The sequence below is a fragment of the Malania oleifera genome, chromosome 1, assembly GCF_029873635.1.
Source record: "Malania oleifera isolate guangnan ecotype guangnan chromosome 1, ASM2987363v1, whole genome shotgun sequence".
NCBI lineage: Eukaryota > Viridiplantae > Streptophyta > Magnoliopsida > Santalales > Ximeniaceae > Malania > Malania oleifera.
In genome coordinates this window covers 128,923,596-128,934,378 of record NC_080417.1, presented here as the reverse complement: position 1 = coordinate 128,934,378, position 10,783 = coordinate 128,923,596, and the positions used below count along the sequence as shown (strand labels likewise).

The window sequence follows — 10,783 nt, the reverse complement described above, 5'->3', positions numbered from 1 at the left end:
CAAGAATTTCACATATCTCTCTTAAAGTTGTCAAAAGAAATTAACCTTTCATTGTATTTTGCAAAAATACAAAAAATTCGAGGAGTATTAATGTCTCAAAAATCAAAAGTCAAGAAGTTTATGAGAGTTTTAAAAAATCACAAGGAAGGTCTTGGGATTTTTAAAAATCTCGAGAAATATCTATCTTTTTGTCAATCGTAGGGGAGCTTGGTGTCTTTTGCCCTAATTTTTTATATATATAATATTATGTAAGTATTAAAATTCAATATTTTCCATTATTTAGTTGGAATATTTACTTTATTTCATATATTACATTTTTCATATTTTTTCACATCCTTATATGTACATGGTGTGGTAACAATATCATGTCAGTATTTTATAATTTTAAACAACACATCAATTTTTATAAATAAATTTAAATATTCACACTTTAATTTTTATAAAGTAAATTATGACAAGATATTGTTAACTTGCTTCTAAAATATATATATAATTTACTAAAAATTATAAAAGCATATTAATCACATAAAATCACGTGCAATACGTGATATATTTATTAATACAATTAAGAACTTGTGCTTATTAATTTTATTCAATTAAAGTTACCATATAAATCAATTTATTGGTCTTAAATTGATACTAAATAAAGTTTATGGATTAAAAAATAGATTTTTAGTTAATAATATGAGGACCAACTTATGATCTTAATCTAAATATAATCCTTACCATGGACCCATTAAGAGAAGGTGAATGACACCTTCCAAATGTTATTAAAAAATTATAATTAAACTGTTTCTGTTTTTGGAGAGATTCATGGATAACCGACAGAATGAGATGGATTGTCAAACTAGAGATCCACCAAACTTTACTTTAAATAAAAAATAAAAGTAAATAATTTTGACAAGCTTTCAACCATATCTTCAAGGAATCTAATAATTGAATTGGGAAGAAAAATAAGTTGAAACTTTACCATTTGCAATTGTATTAAATTTAAAAAAGATATAATATAAAATTATATTATGACTTTATTCCTATTTTTTTCTAATTTTATTTATTTAATTCAATTTTATTTGCTTACCAAACGGCTGCTTACCCTATATATTCACATTCCAAAATTAAATAAAAATAAAATTAGAAATAATGAAGACGCTAGACGGAGGCGTTGAAAGCATTTGATCATTTCAAGCTGCTGCTCGTCGGCCTCAGTTCTCCCGGTAGGAACCTTGGCCGCCCTCCTGGGGAAAAGTAAAGCTTCCGGGGACGATCTTTCATCCAATTTCAAAACCCTAGGTTTTTTCCGTCGGATCTTTCCATGGATCATTTTGAACAGAGACTCAGAGATGAGGTTATCTACCTTCACTCTCTATGGCACCAAGGTCCCCCTCGGAGCCCTAATCCTAATTTTAATCCTAATCCCAGTTATAATCCTTATCCTGACCGTAATCCCACTTGGAACCCTAATTCCATCTCTCATCCTGTATACAGACACCATCCACCACGGTATAGCATCCCTTCTTACCCCGAACGGTTCAGGAACACCAAGAGTGTCCCCCTGACCAAGAAAATTAAGAAGAAGAAGAAGAACAAGCAGAAGAAGAACAGGCCACCGGAATCTGATCCACCTACGGTTTCTGATACCGAATGGCCCTGTGAGGAACTCGTCGCCGATGAGACGCTGGCGGCCTCCGGCTGGCCTGATCTGAAGCCTAAATCATCGGCGGTGGCGCGGCAGCCGTCAGCTGAGGAGCTCGCCAGGTTCGCCGCGGAGCAAGCTCAGCAGAGTGGGTTGAAGGCTGTCCAGGAATTTTTGACAAGCAATGCGGATTCCGAGGACGAAGGCGGTCTAGAGGAGGAGGACGACGAAGATTATTATTATCCAGAGGAGGATGGTGGGCATGAGGAGTCTGAAGAGTTCAAGTTCTTTTTGCGAGTGTTTACGGAGAATGGTGAGTTGAGAGGGTACTACGAGAAGAAGTTCGAGGGCGGAGAGTTCTGTTGCCTGGTGTGTGGGGCAATTGGGAAGAAGGGGGCCGGGAAGAGGTTTAAGGACTGCATTGCACTTGTGCAGCACTCCATCGCGATATCGAGGACGCAGAAGAGGAGAGCTCATAGAGCTTATGGGCAAGTAATTTGCAAGGTTCTTGGTTGGAATATTGATCGACTTCCCACCATTGTTTTGTCCTTAAGCGAACCACTTGGTCGTACACTGGCCAAGCGCACTGAATTGCAGGTATTTTTATGTTGATTGCGCTATTAGTACTCCAATATTAGCTTTGGCATGCCATCCTCTTTTTCACTTGGGTTGTGTTTTGAGGCATGAATTTTGAGCTCTCAATTTATATTTGTTTGAATTTGGTTGGAACTCAATACAAATTTTTCTAAACTCACTTTAATCCAACCAAAATTTGAATTTCAAGTTCCTAAACTGCATGATTAACTTAAATATACAACACCCTCGCAGGTTTCCTTTTAGTAGAATGTATCCGTGTCATGATTGCACAGATGAACATATTTTTAGGACAATTTTCCATATTAGTGTTTAGTACTATTCTCCAGATGTAGATTTGTTGAATTAACATAAGCCATATATTTTTCCACTGCAAGTTTGGCAAAATTTATATTGCTTGTAATGTGGTTGCTGCAATTTAAAAATGGAGTTAGGGGTGTATTTGAGTTGATTTGAGTCAAATCCAGACAATATTCGAACTTGATTTGATTATAAAGTTTCTAGATTATAACTTGACTTGAATTAATTTGATCTTAAAGTCGTTGAACTGGAATTTGACTTGGCTGCTAGTTCTTCAAACTTGAGCTCAACTCCATTGTGATTGATTTTGTTATAAAATTATGTTAAATATATATAATAAAAATATATAGCATGTCACTTAGATTATTTAAAAAATAATAAATTTCTAGAACTCGATTAGACTTTCAAGTAGTATTGAAAAAATCAAACTCAACTTGTCAAGCTATTCAAGTTCAACTTGAACTCGACTAGAATCAAGCTTAGTTGAGCTATGGAGCGAGTTCAGTCCAAGTAGGCAGTTGGCTTGACTGAGTTACACCCCTAGTTGGAGCTCAATTATAGGGTTTAGTTGTTTTGCCAAAAGTCAAAAGATAGACATTTTATGAGATTTGGCATAAAGATGAGGATCTTCCTTGAAATTTTAAAATTTTCGAAGACCTCCTATGAAGTTTGGCAAGAAGATGTAGACTTTCCTTGACGTTTGCAACATGATAAGCATGGTGAGAGATTATACATGTTCCAAAAATCAAACCTGAAGAGAGTTCTATGATATTTTTGAAATTTCAAGAGAGGTCCACATTTTTTGCCAAACTTCTAGAGAGGTTTGTGAGATTTTTAAATCTTTTGCCAAACTTGGAAGGCTAGTGTCTTTTGTCTTTTAACAAAACACTTGTGCCTTTGATGTTTAAAACAACCTCATTGGTCATGCTGTTCTAATTCCCACCAACAATCACCCGGGTCTAATACCAATTGTTGTTCTCAACAACCAGCCCTTAGAAACCAATTGTTGTTGCCGAGTGTGCGCAGCGGAAGACTTCACATAAACTCTTACTAACAATCAATGGAACAAGCAAGCAAACATACGATGATGAACTATACGAACCTAGCAATCACTCAGCAATGAGAATCAATGAAAGCAGCAATCAAAACACAAAAATTTATATGGTTCGACAATTTGCCTGCGTCCACGGGAGCATCGGTTGTTTTCACTATGAACAATGAAACTTACAAGCCTTAATCCTTTTTAGGGTTACATAATAATGATTATATAATTATCTAATGTGTACAGAAGACCTATAGTTGATCTAAAACACTTTTGTAGCAATTCCCCATAGGAAATCCCTTTAACCCAATCTATTGATCTCAAATTCGAAAATTCGTAACGTCTACGAGTGAAACCATCAACAATTTAGACAAAACCGTCGATGGTTTGAAGTTGAGAAAAACACCTTGCAGCACTGCTTGAAACCGTCGACGGTTTGCCCTCATGGCTGCACCTTGCATCTCTCTCTTGGTCCCTCGCTTCATGGTGCTTTCTCCCGGTACATGCGTTTCGTTCAGAATATGAGCCACATCTCCAACAATCTCCACCTTGGCGAATATTCACCACTTAGGAGAAATCCGAAAGCATAATCCTCGTTGCTCCACCTGAGCTAGTAGATTGGGACTTGCCTCCCGTCAAACACCTGGAGATGTAAACCAAGTCTAAGCCACGCTTGAATTTGATCGTAGTAACAGGAACTCCACCTAGCTGAATACCCAGCTCCTTGAACGATCATTTGAACCACAATGCTACCTTGGTAGCCTTAGCCTCTGCCAAGAACTCCTCTCCAGTTGTAACCAACGCACCCTGAGACTGTACCCTAGACTCTCAACAATTAGGCCTTCCCACAACATATTTCGTTGCAAGCCTCCTGTCTTCCAAGTCCCTTGTGTAGCCTCCATCTACGAACCTCACAACTGATGGAACCCTCTGTTGCCCGCCAAAGTACCCAACTGCACTGGCGTCGGAAACCTTTGACACGACCCGAACATCACCATTCGTATTCAAGTATTGAACGGTAGACTGTTTACTTAGATTCGCCAATGGTGTACCGATGACCGATTTAACACTAACCATGCTAAACCTCACCGACACTTGATCCCCAAAATCACGCTGAGATAACCATAATCTCCAATTAGTTTTGTCCACATAGTCACCTTGAGATAACACCAATCTCTCCGCAATTATGATTACAAAGTCACCTCGAGATAATCTCAATCTCCTTGTAACTTTATCCTTACAAATCTCTAACCCAAGAATACTCTTGGCAGTACCCAACACCTTCATGTCAACTTCCTTTCTCAACAAAGTCCCCGACTGATTTACCTCAGTCGGAATCTTTACAGCTATCGATATGTCACTCATATAAAACAACAGAATACTTATCCACTTGCAACCTATCTTCCTCTCCTCCTTTGGGAGTTCCACCAACTCCCCCCGGTTTGATTCTTATACAATAACTCAATTTCCTCCACCATGGCACCTATCCATATACCTTTCTCGTGGTCATGCACTGCCTCTTGAAAGGTAGTAGGATCATTCCCGGTGGTCATGGTTGTATAAGACATCATATCATACTTGGGCGGTGGTCAGATAGTGCCTCTGAGCCCATTGTGATCTTTGCCTTGAGTCCATAACTCCACCTGCATCATAATATATTTTCTGCTCCAATTTAACCTGTGATACTGCAAGTCTCTTGAGTTAAAACTTCCTACACTTCTGCCTTGAGCCTCCAACTCCACCTGCACAACATGCCCATTGCTGCTATTGCAGCTTTCTGACACCTGTTTCTCTTCATCTACTTGAGTACGCTCTCCCATGACTTTAACACCTAAAACCATGTCTCCACCAATCGTCACCTTGTTTGCCATTGGATCACCCAGCTTGAACCCATTTTTTTGTATACCTGAAAGATGCACTGTCCGGACATCACACCAAGCCTAGATCCCACCTCACTAGAAACTTGCATAGCTGGACCTCTAAAGTCTACTACATAATTGGTCCAAGTCTCTCTTGCAACTCTTCCATCTAGTGATACTTTTGACAATCGATCAACCGAGAAACACGCCATACTCACCGACTTCACCAAGAAGTTCTTTGCAAGACCTGCATGCACCATGCACTGCTTATAGAACTCCTTGAGCACTAGCGTACTTAGCACCAATATTTGACTTGAGGAACTCTCTCCTGGTTTGGTACTCCACCTCAGCCACAAGTTACACCTGGCAAACATCTCCAACTTGTTCTGCATGAGGCATCCCCATACCTTTTGTGATAACCTCTCAAAATACCCATGTCCAACCTATGATGCTGCCCTCACCAGTCCCCAAACATCCAAAAGAATGTAGTTAAGAATACCCACTGTTTTGAGATTTCCTGTTATCCTCTGTCCCTTCATCACCATCAATACGCCATCACACACTATCATTGTCCCGCCTTCAAACTTGTAACCATACTCTTTACAATCCAAAACACCCAATGATATCACGCTTTTCCATAGATCGGGTACATGTCTTACCCCACACAATGTCCTTACAACACCATCGTACATTTTGATCATGATATCCCCCATTTCGATAATTTTGCAGACTGCACGATTTTCCATCAGAACGGAACTAGGACTCACCAATCTGTACTTGGTGAACTAGGCTTTGTTAGGCGTCATGTGAAAAGAAAATCCCGAGTCTAGGATCCAAGAACCCGTGAGGCGTTCTGAACCTGATGAAATAGAAAGCATTTCACAATCACTGCTCCCTAACTCTCCTTCCACTATATTAGCAAATTTTGACGAACCTTCTTGAGCTTTTGCCTTCCCTTTCTCCCACTTCGGACATTCCGGTTTTGTGTGATCTAATTTCTTGCACTTAAAATAGCGAACGTCCTTCCTCCTCATTGACTGAGTTTTATTACCACTCGATCCACTCCAGGACTTGCCTCTCCCACGATCTTGATTACTCTTTGCCATGAGCCCTTCACCAGGTGTACCCTCATCGCTAACCTTCTTCCTTATGGAATTCCAACAATGCACTCGTGATATTCTCCAACTTTAGGGCTTCTTTCCCCCAAGTTAGCATCGTAACCAGATTCTCATATGTAGGTGACGTAGGTAGGGAATTCAGCGGCATCAACGCTTTGTTCTCTTCCCCAAACTTCACATCAACTCACCCCATATCACTAATGGTATGATATAATGTGTTGATGTGTTAAGTACGGACCTTCTGACATCTTAAACCAATATATTTTTTGCTTAAGATACAACTTGTTTGTCAATGACTTGAACAAGTACCGGCGCTCTAGTTTCAGCCAAACTGTTGCCGGCGAGCCCTCATCTATGACGTGATACAACATGTCATTGTCCATATATCACCTAATAGTGGACACATTTTTCGCTTCTAGCTCCCTCCAACTTGTGTCGTCCATGCTTTCCGGTTTTTTTCCGTATAGGCCCTTCACCATCCCTTGCTGCACTAGCAAGTCCTTCACTCTCCTTTGCCACAGCTCGAAGTTCCCGTTCCATCGAACTTACCAACCTTGAACCACGTAGAAGAAATCCCAGGCATTGCGGACCTGACTCTGATACCAATTGTTGTTCTAATTCCCACCAACAATCACTCGGGTCTGATACCAATTGTTGTTCTCAACAACCAGCCCTTAAAAACTAATTGTTGGTGTCGAGTGTGCGCAGTGGAAGACCTCACACAAACTCTCACTAACAATCAATGGAACAAGCAAGCAAGCACACGATGATGAACTATACGAACTTAGCAATCACTTAACAATGAGAATCAATGAAAGTCAAAATACAAGAATTTACGTGGTTTGACAATTTGCCTACGTCCACAGGAGAAGCGGCTGTTTTCACTATGGACAATGAAATTTACAAGCCTTAATCCTTTTTAGGGTTACATAATAATGATTATATAATGATCTAATGCGTACATAAGACCTATAGTAGATCTAAAATACTTCTGTAGCAATCCCTCGGAGGAAATCCCTCCAATTAGTCCAACTATTGATCTCGAATTCGAAAATCTGTAATGTCCGCGAGTGAAACCATCGACTGTTTGGCCTAAACTGTAGACGGTTTGAAGCCAAGAAGAACACCTTGCAGCACTGCCTGAAACCGATGGCGGTTACACCCCAAACCGTTGACGGTTTGCCCTCATGGCTGCATCCTGCATTTCTCTCTTGGTCCCTCGCTTCATGGTGCTTTGTCTCGGTACATGCGTTCCACTCAGAATATGAGCTACATTCCCAAGAGGTCATATGAGACTTAAGAGGTGATGTTGTTTGATTATATGGAATAGACTTCAAAGAGGATGGCATGCCCTGGACTGCCAATAGCAACAACCTATTTATGTGTATGTTTTCTACATCAGATACTTAAAAACATTGCAGGGAAATGACGAGGCTGTTGAGGATTCAGACGGTTTGAGGAAGAATGTTGACCACAGTGAAGCAATTTCAGATGGTTGTTTGCCCAATAAAGCAACAGTCTCATTGAATGGTGACACTGTTGAATCAATGGATTGCAATGTTAGTTAAGTCTATGAGCTTGGGAGTATTCATTTCTCATTGAACGTGAAATCCATGAAGGGGGTGTTCTAATTGTTTGTTTTAATTGCCTTGCACTGCAGTGCCCTTTGAAACAAGGAGAAGCTATGAAAGATAAGAAAGATCTTGACATGGTTTCAGAGGTGATGGGAGTGGATGAAGAGGGAACGACTAATTGCATGGTAAGTTTGTTAATATAATTGTTTTCTTTTTGTGTTTTCGAGATGAAATGCCTTTTTTTCTTTTCCTTCAAGCTGTGCTTGGAACTTGGAAAACATTAGGGAAAGGAAAGGAAAATATGAAAAATCAACCTTTTCACATTTAGTTATTAAAGAAAGAGAAAGAAATGAGCAAAAATTTGATTTTGCACATTATTAACATTTAATTTTTCTTAATTCTCAATTATATTATAACAAAATTTTATTTTTAATAGTATTCGATAGAGAGAGAAAATATGATAGGGAACAAATTTTCTTCTTATTTTTCTTTCCTTTATTCCAAACAAAATCCTTCATCCAAACAAAGCCTCAATGTTTGTTTTTATTTTCTTGTTTCTCCCTTTCTTTCTATTCACCTACAGCAGAGGAGGATATATTGGTTGTGCATTGAATTTTTATGTTGTTGTGTAGGCTACTTGTTTTCGGAAATTACGGGTAACCGTTGAGGGAAACTAGCAAATTTGAATGCTTTTCAAGAGTCTTGCTTCTGTTGGAAATGGTGAGACAAGGAGTGGGAGATGCAGGAAGACAAATCTGAGGGAATGAGAAATGCAGAGTTGGTTGATTTCAAGGAGAATGAATCACAATCTATTATTTGGGTTCTTGAGGCAGAGGTTAACTTCTGGTATAACATATCCAAGGCTTATTTGTATGATGCAGGCTTTAATGTCAGCTAAAGGGAATTCATTAACAACATATGGATAGTTTTACCTGTAATTTTTTAATATAAAAAGAGCCAAATAGCAAATGATTATTCTCTCTTAAGATTGGGTTAAATTGTGTACCTGCTTGGTGAATTTGAATTTATATGTGGCTTTTTTATTAGCTGCATACTGCCAAGTTTTAGTTGATTTTAATTTAGAGGTAAAATTATTTGAATAATTTATCATTATTTTTGTAAATAGAATTATGAAAGACAAATGATTTGCTGATAAAATTTAACCGCATCACTTTGTAAGTCCAAAAAGTTCTTCTATTCTTCTGTGGAACAAGAGAAGACCTAGGGGTTGCAATGCTGGTTTACAGGTTAGGTTTAGGCGGGTTATAAAAGGGTTTGGGTTAACCTATTTATTAATGGGTGATTAATTTATAAATTCAAATTTATCTGTTTAATAAATAGATTATAATAGGTATTTGTTTGAAAATACAATTTATTTATTTTAATTTTTCTTTAATATTTCATTAAAATTGACTTATATATATAACACCCTAAAAGTAGAAGATTCAAAGATCAAAGGGCCCAAAAGCTTTTTTTTTTTTTTTTTAATAAAAAGGCAAATGGGTCATCCAAAGAGTATTCGACCCAAATTTTCCCAATTTGTTTATTAAACGGGTCGGATATGGGTTAGACCTCCTCCCAACCCAAATTTGGTCTAAATGGGTGGATGACGGGTCATCCGTAACCTATTTTGCCATTCCTAAGAAGATCAATAAGGTGTGATTTAATTTGGATCACTCAAAGGTAGTAAAACCAAACACTCTAGTTAGGACACCTGTTCTTGTTTTTATGAATACAACAATTTGTAAGTACATATTTTGGTTGTAATTAAGTGATGTTAAGGTATTGTTTGGGAGTATGATTTTTAAAGTTTGAATTTAAATTGTGTGGATTTGATAGAAATTTAAAATAATAGTACTATTGTATTATGTTTTGTCTAAATTTACATAAATTTAAATTCAATAATTTTTCTAGAAGAACTAAAACAATTGGGTGACTAAAGGTTGAATTTTAGGTTAAGCTTCCAATGTTCAACCTAATTAAGAAGCTTCTTATATTTATTGTAATGAGTTTACAATGGGAAGGGATAAAGTGTCTAGTTATGGATAAAGCATATCTCTTTTTTGGAGTTCATGCCATAAATACTAGTTGAAAACTAAGGTATAGTCCCAAGGGGGCATGAATAGGGTTTTTTTAAAAGTTTCTTTTAAATCTTTTTACAAATTCACAATCTTTTGTAAACTTAGCAAATACACAATAATGATTTGATTTTTAATGCTTAATTAAACCAACCACAATCTACACTTAATATCAACACAAGCCAATGATTCTTAATGAGATACTTTCAACAATGTCAATCAATCAACCAATCAACAAGTTATTTAACCAATATATGAGTTTCAGTAGTACTTCCTTACTTCCTTGATTCATCATTTGTATAATTCAGCGTAGTGTTTGATAAAAGCCTTGTATTTATGGATTTTATGCACTTCCTTTTAACCAAGGTTTCCACAAACAATTAATCAATGTACTCCTTTTAAGGTTTTCGCAAAAGATTAATCAACGTACTTCCTTAAATTAAAAGTTTTCTTAATCTCAATATTTCAATTTCCTGCACTTAGATACACAACCACGCAATTTATATATGTATATGCAGAAATTTAAAGAGTAAGGGTAGAGAGTGAGACCGAGCTTTTACGAGATTCGACTATACCCGCCTACGT

At 37.6% G+C, this 10,783-nt stretch overlaps 1 protein-coding gene across 3 annotated transcripts; it reads left to right on the top strand.

The window, feature by feature from the left end:
- Positions 1–1,127: 1,127 nt before the first annotated feature.
- LOC131151347 (uncharacterized) lies at positions 1,128–9,106 on the top strand. 3 transcript variants are annotated; one of them, XM_058102591.1, is made up of 4 exons: positions 1,128–2,230; positions 7,968–8,105; positions 8,207–8,305; positions 8,753–9,106. In XM_058102591.1, exons 1-4 carry the CDS (start codon positions 1,313–1,315, stop codon positions 8,795–8,797), a joined length of 1,200 nt encoding a protein of 399 aa, XP_057958574.1. In that variant the 5' UTR covers positions 1,128–1,312; the 3' UTR covers positions 8,798–9,106. The 3 variants fall into 3 exon arrangements, with proteins under 3 accessions (XP_057958574.1, XP_057958588.1, XP_057958582.1); XM_058102605.1 differs by lacking the exon at positions 7,968–8,105; XM_058102599.1 differs by lacking the exon at positions 8,753–9,106 and having other exon boundaries at positions 1,134–2,230; positions 7,968–8,109.
- The last annotated feature ends 1,677 nt before the right edge of the window (positions 9,107–10,783 follow it).